This window comes from Apostichopus japonicus, chromosome 7 (genome assembly GCF_037975245.1).
Source record: "Apostichopus japonicus isolate 1M-3 chromosome 7, ASM3797524v1, whole genome shotgun sequence".
Lineage (NCBI taxonomy): Eukaryota > Metazoa > Echinodermata > Holothuroidea > Aspidochirotida > Stichopodidae > Apostichopus > Apostichopus japonicus.
In genome coordinates this window covers 10,753,957-10,767,327 of record NC_092567.1, presented here as the reverse complement: position 1 = coordinate 10,767,327, position 13,371 = coordinate 10,753,957, and the positions used below count along the sequence as shown (strand labels likewise).

Here is a 13,371-nt window from a genome sequence, read left to right as displayed (position 1 = left end):
CAAACAAATACAAGCACTGGTATCTATTAGGGTGGTGAGCACTTGCCCCCTCCCCCATAGGCTCAACTTGGGCTGCAAAATCACTATCAGAGAACATTAAATATCTGAAAAGTTAGAATGCCTCAGCTAAAGTCCCCAGGGACTCCCACCAGGGCTTAGATTTATACTTCATAGAAATTAAATTTTTCTCTCTAACATGTTTTTACATGCTTAATACTTACAGTAGTACAAGAGGATATGAAGTACAGTAGAAGATATGTTACAGAGCTCTTCTGAAGCCCCCAGCACCCGGCTAGGGTTCAGATATATATTCCACAGAGTAATTGGTCTCAAAACTGATCTAACTTAACCGACTTAGTACGGCGGCTTAAGAAAAAAAAATACTGTAAGTAACCCCAAATTTCAAAATTTTTGAATTTGCTTTCTCAGTATTTGGAATTTTTATCTCAAGATTTTCACCTCAAAAGTCAAAATTTAGTCTTTTTCATCTCAAAACTTTTTAACTCAAAATTTTGCCTTCATCTGCCAAATTTGTAGAAAGAACTCACCATATTGTATGGCTATTGACCAGCTGAACAGGGTACTTTATAAACCTTTAGTGATCTTAAATCTAGAAAGAGACCCCCCCCCCCCCCCCGAGAGTGGTGTAACTAGGTCACTGTAGCCAATGCAATCTCCAAGAGTCTGGTGCCATTAAATAAAGAAAAAATAATGTGAAAACACATCCACCAAAGCTGACACACTCAATTACAGTATATACAATTATCTCCTAATGAGTGGAAATTCAAAAGACATTATGTCCTCAATAAGAAAGAGAGGTTCGAAATCTCACACATTACTCAGTCAGGCCCAAACCATGCATGGTTGGGTTCGTGTGAGGTAAGACTCTCCTTTGGGAGCTCATTTATATCACTGCACCACACCTTTATATGCCACTTACACTAAACAATGGACAATCCGCTTCAAGTTTGATGCTTAACTGGCTAATTGTTTTTACACTTAATACCTGGTTATTGGAACTGAAGTTTACTTTCCTTCCTCTGTATTTGTTTCTGTGGATGTCCATGTATACAGGGTAGTTAGCCAGAGACATACACATATCTATTTCTGACTGACATTCTCAATGTCTCCTATAATTAGGACTTAAATCTCATTCACATCACTTTCTTTTCTCTTCATCAGGTTAATTATGAAGCGATATGTTAGGGGATCACCTATTCCACCTGTAGTTACCAGTTCTCGATGGAAGTCACGTTCGTACTGTGCTGACAAGGACAATGAATGGTTCATCATCTGATATTTCTTCCATGTGATGGTAATTACATTAATGGTTAGTATATAATAGTGACAGTAATGTTTCAACAACCTCTGGTAGGTTTTTTGAATAGCATCGCAGATCAAGGAATACTCTTTTACCTCCATTCACTCTCACTAAATGAATTTTGTATCAAGTTATAACTCATCCACTCAAAATACAACTTACAGAATTAATCTCTAGTAAGGACATTAAAATGATCGGATTCTTGCTGGATTAATCCAGTAATTGGTATGTTTGTAATGAGCTTGCCATGACACAATAGGCCCCCAAACACCCTCTGGTACGTATTAACCATTTGTCAAACTGAAATAAAAATTGCCTCCGAGACTCATATTAATAAATTCTTCTAGAACTCCTGACACTTCTAGAATGGTAAGACTGGAAGAAAACTTGTTGGTTCTGTAAGAAAGTAGCTTGGGTTACTACAAATATGTCTTCTGTTTAGGTATTTATTTTCTTCAGATTAAAACCAAAAACTTGAAATACCATTTTAGATATTTCATAATGCTGTAGAAACATTAAAGAAGTCAACTCAGTCTGTATTGCTGAGCTTTGAGTTAGAGGTATTTGTAATGAACACTCCATCAAACAAAACAAAAACCTGGATTAATTTAGGTAGGTCACACAAAGGTCACACAACTATGGATATAATCTTGAACTTTAATGTACTTTGTTTGTTATGATGTTTATTTACTGTAGTACAGTAGATATTACTGTTTTAAGCATTTGCTTAAATATTGGAAATATGATTCAACGTAATTGGACAGTAAAATACAAATCACCTCCATCGTTGATATTCATCTCAAAGATGTCAGATCATATCAGCTAAAGATTATGGTTGGGTTTGTATCTCCTTTACTTCCTTGATATTTTTCTCCAAACTCCTGATAAACTGTTGCACACCACTTCTAAGATTCACAATCACATTCTGCAAGGCTAAAGAAGTATTATTCAAGTAAGGTGTACACAAAACCAGTGACATTGAGAACCAGTGACATTGAGAGCATTGAGGCACAGATCCATGTACTATTGTGTCACCTGGCCAACATTTTTAAGTCTTTGTTTATCCTAAGTTAAATTATATTATTCTTTATCACATATTTCACTGGGCACTTAACTGACAACTGTTGTCCCCATCCATCCCCCTCCCCCTCACACCAGGACTGCACAGAACAAACTGATATGAAATAACAGTAATGCACCTAGAACACAAATCCATAGACTGTACAAGATGAGTTCAAGGTCTCATAATGCTTCCCACAGTGAATATACAGCTCAACTTATACCAAAATAATTGAAATATAAACAAACATAAATTTGAAATTGATACAAGCATTGAATCTTCAATACAAGCTTTAAGCAATACCACTAGCAATCCACAGTCTGGTTCAAGGGCGTAGGAACCGGGGGGGCTGGGGGGGGGGGCGCCAGCCCCCCAGTGAAAAATGTGGAGGGGCGGAAGTATCATTCCGCCCCCCCCCCCCGGTTCGCAGGTCAGAAAACCCCTTTTTCATTTCCAAATGAGAAAAAAAATCTCATTTGGAGCACCAAATTGCATCTAAGGCCAGGTGAAAATACAAAATTAAGTTTAAAAATGGAGTGGGTGTTGAAGTGTGCTATATTGCACCAAATTGCATCTGAGGCCACTTGGAAATGCAAAAAATTCCAAAGGGGAGGGGGATACCCCCTCCCCTTAGACCCCTCCCCCAGGCCGGCCATCAGTCTTCAGCCCCCCACTCAAAAGTACCTTCCTACGCCACTGGTCTGGTTTATATTCAATTGAGAAAAAAGAGTTCTAATGATGCAGCCTTGAAATAGACTGAAGTCTGAAGAAAACATGATGAAGGATTGAAAATAACATAATAAACATGATGAAAGATTCTGGTCACATAATTAGGAACCAATTGTTCACTATACTGTATATAGGTTGATGAATATGTTGGATTTCTGAAATGATGACAATGTACTATAATTAATTGAGTTAAAGTACATATTTACCTATCGGCAGACTTTGATATACTCTTTACAATGTTATCTTATATATAACTAAGTATAAAAATTATTTCAATACAGTATATCATATGAGAAGACATCCCATATCTATTATGAATTTTACTTTGTAATTTATTTTGCAATTTCAGTAGCATACCATGTTAATAAAAGCTGTGTTAATTATATGTGACAATGTTACATGATAGAATTCTGCTACTTGCAGACTTAGTGATGACAATTTAAATGAATGATAACATTATAATTGATATAAACCAAATGCGTTTTGTTTTTCTCTACATCAGGTAAACTTCATTATTCAGTCCTGAGATCAGCCTTTTAGGGATTTGCCATGTGTGGTTTACAGCTCTTGAAAGAAGTATGTACAGTTTATATGAGCAGGGTAATGATTTCATGGTCCACCACTTGGTTCTTACCCCATCAACCCACCCTCCTCCTCTATTTGAATGCAAGTGCTTAAGTGGATATTTTTACTCCATGATTTATCAGATGATCCCTCAAGAAAAAAGTCCCCACTAGAAAGTCCCTCATCCAGCCCCCCCCCCACCCCTCCCCACGCCATCAATTCCAGTCACTGCAAACAAGACATAACGTATGAACAATCTAAGTTAGAATACTTAAATGTTGTGTCTTAGACTGAGGGATTCTGCGAGACCTCTTTTGCTCAGTGTTTATTTGATTGTAGCATCATTTCTACAAATTGTACCGTAATTGTAAGTTTCAAAGAGGAGGAAATTCTAATACGTTTTCTATTTTATAGCCAAAGTACATCTCTATTCTTTCAAACCTAATACTAATGAATGTTTTCTATTTTCACCATCACCAGGTTGAATGATTCAGCATGTTATGTCATCTAAAATCCTTCATGCATTTTGTATGATATTTATGTTCTTAAAGTTATTCTATAATTCAGTAATTCTTTATTGTGTTTGGGGAAGGTGAGGGAGGGGGGCATCAGGTTGATTGACAAAGGTGGAAATTAAGTTACTGGGACAGTTGTGAAAGCAAATATAACAACAGTTATGTCTGCTTGACACTGGTTTACTGATTGTTTGACAAAAGCATTCCAGACCAGTAATAAGGCCTAACTTTGCTTGACCTCAAAGTAAAACAAATAAGAGATTCGGTGTTCAAACACAAACAAAGAAACCAATCATGTTAAAAGTATCAAACTATAAAGTTTGCTGATCAATTAGCCTAATCCAAAGGATTACAAACATGTTACCAAATTTAACTACTTGTTTTGTTGATGGGTAAACTTTCAAAAAACTGTTCAACTTGAAATAACAAAAAGGGCCTTTCAATGAAATGAATAAATTTGCAAAGTCTATTGAGTTGTTTAAGGGACACAGAGTCATTTTAGCACTAGCTTATATATCTGTGAGCAATGGAATAACTGTTGAGTAAATACTAAAAGGCAAACTCAATAACAAAGGTTTTCATTGTGTGCATTAAAACATATCTAGTTCAGATATTGTCAATATAGAATTAGTGACAACTGATTCTTATTTTCTTTGTTTTTATCTTCTTATTAGGAAAAGGTTGATTAATCAGTCTTGAGATGATCTTTGGGGGTTACATGATGAGTTTCTTGCACAGAATGGTTTACAGTAAGTGTGTAATTAGTGTATAGCAGGACTGGTATGCGGGGTAATATTTATAATTAGATTTGATTCTGGGTAGAAAGTGACTTTGTTACTGCCTACTGTAATCCTGGTGGAACAGTAATTGTTTTGAATCTTGCTTGATAAAAAAACTCCCTTAGGGCCTAGGGAAGAAGATAATGGCTTCAGTCTAACATACATACATTATATATTAGGCAATACATGTCATACATTGTATTGCTTACCATTGTGTAAAAGTACACAAAGAGGTGTATGTGTTTAGTATACTGGGTCCATTTTTTGTTTTGTGTAGCCATCATAAATTAAGGAACAAAATATTCAGATGACTTGATCCCTTCTAATTTATCAGTTTGTCATAGTGTTGGGTGGCAGGTAAGGGAAGTAATCAGTCTTAACAGCGCAGCCAGACTCCTCTGTATTGTCAGCCTAATTTCCGCAAATAATAGGCAGTAACATGTATGACAGGCTCATAAACAATCAATTTAATTTATAAGTGCATGTCCCCTAACAATTAAATAGAGTCACTGCACACAAAATGAGACCCATACCCACACTAAGTTAAAACCACGCCCACACTAAGTTAGAACCATGTAGAATGACTAACAGGAACCATAAAAATCTCTGTTTCCATCCTAATCTTTCCTACCCTTCCCCTCTCAGCACATCTAAAACCCAATAAAATTGATGTAAAATTTAAATCTGAAGATAATCTAGGTTTTATGTAATTTGTCAATGAGCTATATATACTAAGGCCTAGGTTCTCAACCTTTTTCTATCCAGGGACCCCTTGAGATAAACTGAAATTTTTGGAGGACCCCCGGACAGTGACCGACGACCTGGGGAGGGGTATAAGGGGAGGGGTGTTCCCCTCCCCTTTTGATTTTTTTTTTCAATATTTGAGGGTTAGATGCAAAATGGTGCATTATTTTGTGACTTTTGAAGTAAATTTATGTTCAAGAATTTGTTTAGAAATGCATTTTTCTGGGCCTGGAATGCAGTTTTCCTAGACCCGCAAGTATTGCTAGGCATAGGCCTACTTGGAAATCCTTACTTTCAAATTATATATTCCCAATTAAATGTTAATTTGGAAGCGATGATTTGTCAGGTACAAACTGGTTGATTCTGCATGAGGTCAGGAGAAATATGGGTTTTCTTTGTCAGAGATAGCTGCAAATGGCACCGTTTTTTTTGGTGTCAAATCCAAGTTAGTTATAACTTTACCTCCACCAAAGCCTTATAACTACCGCGCTTCGCTGTGTCAACAGTGAGCAACGCATCATAGTTATTGCTCTGCATATTAGGATGTATAGTGTGCAGTTAAGTTATACACAACACTCGGGTGGCATGTTATCCATACCTCACCGAATGTATACCTTAATGAGAAACTATATAACTTGTTTTCATCGGGGAACGCACGATTCAACATTTATCGACTACTGACGATACGGTCTGATCATCAGGGTCCGACGTATTGACGGCTAGCCTAGCCTAGATTTCTAGAGGCATACATACTTCTTCCTTCGACTATATCTCTCATTCCATTTTTCACGAACCTCTTCGGCTTTCGCGGACCCTTATTTTTTTCACGGACCCTTATTTCTTCACGGACCCCCTGCGGACCCCTTTGCCCTCACGGACCCCCAAATAAATTTCACGGACCCCCTAGGGGTCCGCGGACCCCAGGTTGAGTATCCTGGTTAACTAAGGGATTACAAATGGAAGTCTTTAGTGGGTTTACTGTAATGTGTGGATATGCTGTTGTCAGTCAGTAATACAAAACATGCATGAACCTTCTGGACCATATGCATGTCCTCAGAGTAAAAACCAAAGTAATTCAGAATTCCATTCTTAGCCATTGGTAAATAGTGTTGAAGGATTCTCTTAATGTGTTCTGTTTAAGATGTACATTATTTGCACTTCAGTTATAATACTGGCCATTTAAGAGATAATTCCAGGAAACTCCAGCACATGTGTTTTCTACATTTATTTTCTGTTGCAATACTATGGAAGATAGCTCACAAATCTGGTAGAAAATTTCCAGCAATTGTCAAAAGATGTCATTTATCGGGGGTGTGGGCTACACAATTCTTGGAAGGTAACATGGAGTTGATAAGTCACCACTACAAGTGTTGTAATTGCTTACATCAGATGCAAAACATATTCCTAAAAACAATATATTTGCTGCCCTGAGATACACCCTATACTACTCATATATACTTATTAATAAGACACAAGGGAAGACGTTGATGTATGTTACAAATATGATCACAGACCTGATGAATTTTCACCTGATAAATCTAGTGAATGGAAAGTTGAGTTATTTTTTATGTTATCTTTAACCTCCAGGTGATACCGTTCTCAACATTTCTTCTGTACATTTCCTCCAAGAAAGTGAAAGAAAAAGTCAAGCTGGAACACATCACTCCTGACATAGCTACCTTTGTGGATGTGAGTCTTCACATGATAATTTCTCAACAGTCAGTTTGTGAAATGGTAATGGGCTGTGTTGGGTTCCTTTGATGAAATCTACAGGCTATATGTAGGTGAAGACAGCTTGCCTAATTAGCTCTATAAATAACATCAAATGACATTTTTAAGATTCCACTTGTTTAATTGTGTAGAGCTAACAAACTTGACTAAACACAACTACTATATTGTAGTATGCAGTGGTGGATTGAAGATTTCTCTAAAGTGGAGACAGCTACTGATAGTTACCTAAATTAACAGTTCATCAGAAAACTTCAACTTCTGTAGAAAATAAAGATTGCCCACATGCCAGGCAAGCTAATAGAGCTGGAGCCCAGAGGGGAGGGGCATTTTGGGGGTCTACCGGCAGGGGTACACCACTGATATAAATTACTGGAAATGCACAGCCCTTAGATATAGAGTCCTGCCAATCATTTTTCAAGTATTTTTCAATTGGTTACCTCATGAGCTGACCTAGGTCAATGAGGGGATGGGCATTTTGGGGGTCTAATGGCAGGGGTACCCCACTGATATAAAATACTGGAAATGCCCAGCCCTTACATATAGAGTCCTGCCAATAATTTTTCCAGTAGTTTTCAATTGGTTACCTCATGAGCTGACCTAGGTCAATGAGGGGATGGGCATTTTGGGGGTCTAATGGCAGGGGTACCCCACTGATATAAATTACTGGAAATGCCCAGCCCTTACATATAGAGTCCTGCCAATCATTTTCCAGTAGTTTTCAACTGGTTACTTCATGAACTGACCTAGGTCAATGAGGGGAGGGGCATTTTGGGGGTCTACTGGCAGGGGTACCCCACCAATTAAAAATTACTGGCAATGCCCATCCCTTGTATCTGAAGTCCTAACCATCATTTTCCAGTAGGTTTTACCTCATGAACTGACCTAGGTCAGCCGTGAGGGGTCAATTATTGATGACTGGCAGGGGTACCCCTCCACCAATAATTACTTGCGATGGCCATTTGTTGCTCTTGGGGCCATACCTGACACATTGTACTTACTTTGTTGTGGTTACCATGAAAGCTGATCTAGGTTAGCTTTGAGGTGACTTTAAAATTGCTCTCCCAGCCACACCCACCACACCCGGTTTGCCAGTCGTCTGGTTTCATATACAGGAATGCACTGTGAACGTTATGATGTACAAGGCAATTGGTTACCTTCCCAGCTAACCAAACCCTCTGGGCTCCCGGTCTATAAGTTTTTGTCGTGTGTACCTTGATCTGATCAGGGATGTGTTTGAAATTGAGAAACTATGAAGTATCAAGTCTTTGAAGTTATATGTGCATTGCCACCTGTGGGTTACTCCCAAGATTATATGGCATGCTGTAACATATCAACCCAAACTTATTATCAGCATATTGAGTTACCATGCAGGTACATAGACAGTTTGTTGGGTACTGAAGACTAAACTGATGAATGCTGAAATCCATATTTCTAAAATGAAATACTCTTGTTGAGATCAATCAGTTACATAGAACTGTGTTATACATATAGTGAGTTCATATGTGAGAACCATTGTGTAGGGTAGCCAGCAATTTGACAGTCACCTGATACCCATATCTGTAAATTTGCTACCATGTTTAATACATAAATAAAGAGATGTTGCCGTAAGTCTATCTAAGGATTCTATTGCTGTCCACAAACTTACAGTAAGCTGTGGTCAGTCAACAATATTGTTGTGCCATGTTTTTACATTACTTTATATCCTGTTTTCAGTGTCGAGAGAGAGAGGTAGCAGAACCTGTTCAGTTGCTGTCCAATCCACAATATTACTCTCGTAAAACGTGCCTTGAATATTATGGTAACTGAAGCTCTCTGATGCTTGCCATACACCAGACCGGCATATTTTTACAAACTTAGGAGATGCCTTGTGCATTGAATCTTAGCTCTTGATTTCTGTTAACCCTAGATATATATTATTATCATATTCTATACATCTCTTTATTCTGTTCTATGTTCTATTCTGATCACATTTTACATTCATATTTCTTGATTACTATATATGGTTATATTTATTATTCTATCAATACTGCTGTAGTGCAATGTTGGTCTTCGTAATAAATAGTAAGAACTGTGGTCGTGCTATAAACAATACTTCCTCAAGCTGCTGAGTGATAAATATATTAACATACTTTATATGGTGTATAAGGCCAGAGACTGTATACTTCGCTTCTGTCCATGATGTAGGCCCAACCAATCATAATTCATGTTCGCCTCTATGTGGACCGAACATTAGCTTGAAAGGTAATGTTACACCTAATTAATTAGAATGTAATGAATTCCAATGATGGTTAGTTAAGGCTAAGGATGTAATAAAACCCTCTCATGTTTATGAATATGGTTGATGATTATTCATGAGATGCTGATTATTGTGTTTACTGTTGAACTTAATTCCTCTTGTCTTGTTGATTATTCCTAGAAAGTTTTCCGTTGTTCATTTATACTTGTATAATTATACTTTACGTATAATATAATAAATTGTTAGAGAAGTGGAGAGAGAGAGGGGAGATGGAGAGGGTGGGGGATGGAGAGGGTGGGATTGAGGGGTTTGAGGGAGATGGAGGGGTTTGATGGAGATGGGGGGTTGGGGAGTTGGAGAGGGTGGGGATGGAGGGAGATGGAGGGGTTTGAGGGAGGGGGTTGGGGAGTTGGAGAGGGTGAGGATTGAGGGGTTTGAGGGAGATGGAGGGGTTTGATGGAGATGGAGGGGTTGGGGAGATGGAGGGGTTGGGGAGTTGGAGAGGGTGGGGATGGAGGGAGATGGAGGGGTTTGAGGGAGGGGGTTAGGGAGTTGGAGAGGGTGGGGGATGGAGGGGTGTGAGGGAGCTGGAAGGGGTTGGGGAGATGGATGAGGTGGGGACGGAGGGGCTGGAGAGGGTGGTGGATGGAGGGGTTTGAGGGATATGGAGGGGTTTGATGGAGGGGGTTGGGGAGTTGGAGAGGGTGGGGGATGGAGGGAGATGGAGGGATTTGAGCGAGGGGGTTGGGGAGTTGGAGAGGGTGGGGGATGGAGGGAGATGGAGGGATTTGAGCGAGGGGGTTGGGGAGTTGGAGAGGGTGGGGGATGGAGGGGTGTGAGGGAGATGGAAGGGGTTGGGGAGATGGATGAGGTGGGGATGGAGGGGTTTGAGGGAGATGGAGGGGTTGGGGAGATGGAGGGGTTGGAGAGATATGGAGGGGTTGGGGTGATAGAGGGGGTTGAGGAGATGGAAGGGGTTTGGGAGAGCGCTGGGGATGGAGGGTTTGAGGGAGATGGTGGGGGTTGGAGAGATGGAGGTGGTTAGGAAGATGGAGGGGGCGATGGTTATAAACAGTATTTTTTTCTTTCTTTCCTAACAGAGTCAGTGCATTGTTCTTTACATGCAGTAGTTTAGTATGCAGGGCCGTAGCCTGCGCAGGGGTAGCTGCCCCTTGAGATTTACACTTTCTAAATGAAAGTAGGCCTACGATAAATGTTCATATCATTTCTTCTGATTTAATTAGTCTGTAGTGTGCAAACTCTGAGATTCTAGGCACGTATTGTAGGAATGGCGGTCAAATAACATCAGGTTTACTTTAACTGCTCATCACGTATATGCACGATCTCTGATGCGACTACTGTTTCTGGTGGTTTTCGGAGGGGGGGGGGGGGGTCGGGCTGGGAGCAGAAGGGGATTATAATAAAAATAAAGGTAGAGAGCTCCAAAGATTTAACCTGCATGAACAGTGTAGCAGTCTTACGTGAAACTATACGGTTCATAAATAGACTTGTTACGTATGTTTCACTGTTATCCCCTATATTAGTGCCACAATGTTTTACTAATAATGATAATGCACCGTCCCCTACACGGTCCACTCACTCAGCTCATTCCCCCTCCCCTATCAGCAGTAGATCCTTTTTCTGACATGAAATCATGACACAAACCTAACATATAATTTACACCTAATTCCCCATATGGCTTCCCCTAACCATGTTTTTGCTACGGCTACCATCATATGCCAGTGCTTGTATTGTTACGCCATTCGTCAACCGATGGTGGCGCTCCGCTCAGATAGTGTCATAACGGTCCCTTTTTGGAAATGACCAACCCACTCAAATTTCTTGAAAAAGCGCCAGCTGGTACCGTATATCCGCAGATCAAGGCATCGCTATGTAACATTTGGACGATGAATATTTTCTTGATGTTCCTTAACTGCTGCAAAGAATTTTACCCAGGCTACGGCCTGAAGTATATCTTTATTTTTATGATTTGTTGTTTCCGATGAAGTGAATATACCTAGATACCAAATAGTGCTTTTCAAATGTACTTATAATACCATATGTGTGCATGTTGTAGATGTCTGGATAACAAGATATTATTGTGTGCAAAGTTTATATGCTTCCTTTTGGGTTTAAGTTTCAATCTGAATAATCATGATTAATGCTATAAGTTACATCAGGAGGTGAAATAGATAAGTCTTTTTAAATCAAGTCTAATCTTGTCAAATGTGACTATATGAATGACATATCAATTCAGGCACCAAACAGAAGTAAACCTGAAGATTTGTAGAGTCCGACCCCTGGACCCTGGCGGGGATTCGCCCCTGGACCCCACCCGAAAAGGCTTTGCTCGCCGACTCCTTCAGTTTTATTCATGTACCCTTATTTATGCCCCCCCCCCCCTTTACCTAACTCTCAATTCGGATTGACGCTCCTGAACAGAGCATTTTCTATTTTAGCTTAAAGCAGCTGATTGTGTTTGTAGCTTTATCTCCTATGCCTATATAGTGGTAAACTAACACTGTGTGCTGTTAATTTGTAGTAATAACTGATTAGTGAAACAATATGTTCACAAAACTCGAATCTGTCACATCTCAAAGCAGTATTATCTAACAATCCGGTGTTACCATCCTCTACCGTTTAGGTGGAAGGGGGAGGGGGGGGGGTTAAAATGAGATGTGAGTTTTGTCCACTAGGAATGTTGAAATTATACAAGAAGTTGGGAGGATTTGAGAGCGGAGACACGATTGAGGTGTTTGTTATGATATGCAATATTTCATGACTTGGTCTCAGCATGAAACAGAGGTACACAATGTATAAATGAGCACCTTTATCTTGCTTTATCTGCCTCGATTTATTTTAATTCTTCTCCTGACTCGCGAACAGCGAGGATATTCTCGTGATGTGAAGTAAGCTTGCATACGAAGACATGCCCAGATGAGTGTTACTAGTATTCAGGGGCGTATCCAGGATTTTCTAACCCGGGGGCGCGAATTACTAAGCGGAGTGCCACCATCGGTTGGCGCGCAGCGTCATACGAGAAAATTTCTGGTTTTGATACCCCCAGATCACCGGAAATGGCACTTCTCGGGATTAAAAAGGACCAACCAGATATACATTTTTGCCTGAGAACCAAGAATGTCCCAATAGTTTTTTTTTCAAGATTTTAAGCCCATTATTTGTTCAGAATTTGAAATTTGACAATTCTCGTGAATAAATTCACTTCAAAACATACCCATAATGTTGCACAAAATTTCATCTATTGGACAACCGATATAGAAAAACCTCCTTCAACCCCTAACCGACCAGTCAAAATTGCACGAGTAGAGGAAAGTATGATGAAGAATGTTGGTCAGGGAATTTTCGAAAAATTCAGACACAGTTAATTTATTGGTGTACAAATATGAAAACCTCTTATAACGGCTACTATAAAACTTGGTTGAAGGAAAAATAACAGATATTTCCGAAACCGAACACTACACAAACACACAGTTTGCAGGCTGTTCATCCTTTTCATGCTCACTGATATGGTGTGATATCTGCTGTTTGCTTTACAAATTCGAATAGTTGAAATGAGACTGAAATAAATAATTTTTATCTGTTTATTGTGCATTGCCCTACCAGTGGCGTAACGATGATCCTGGGGCCAGGGCCCCCTACCAGGAGGTCAAAGCAAGAGCGTCTGCAGAAAT

General features: G+C 39.5%; 3 protein-coding genes across 11 annotated transcripts in view; 1 reads left to right on the top strand and 2 right to left on the bottom strand.

The window, feature by feature from the left end:
- The window catches only part of LOC139970087 (uncharacterized), an 853,056-nt gene that overhangs the window by 1,348 nt on the left and 838,337 nt on the right, over positions 1–13,371 (top strand). The window contains exons 2-3 of one of the 3 annotated variants that reach the window (XM_071975765.1): positions 227–385; positions 1,183–1,330. In XM_071975765.1, the coding sequence (XP_071831866.1) occupies positions 1,313–1,330 (18 nt within the window). In that variant the 5' untranslated portion in view covers positions 227–385; positions 1,183–1,312. Of the gene's footprint in view, positions 1–223; positions 386–1,182; positions 1,331–13,371 lie in introns of all 3 variants that reach the window. The other 2 variants (XM_071975764.1, XM_071975766.1) reach the window with 2 other exon arrangements.
- LOC139970036 (NLR family CARD domain-containing protein 4-like) overlaps positions 1–13,371 on the bottom strand; it is a 554,750-nt gene that overhangs the window by 375,143 nt on the left and 166,236 nt on the right. The window lies entirely within an intron of this gene.
- The window catches only part of LOC139970033 (uncharacterized), a 233,898-nt gene that overhangs the window by 60,964 nt on the left and 159,563 nt on the right, over positions 1–13,371 (bottom strand). The window lies entirely within an intron of this gene.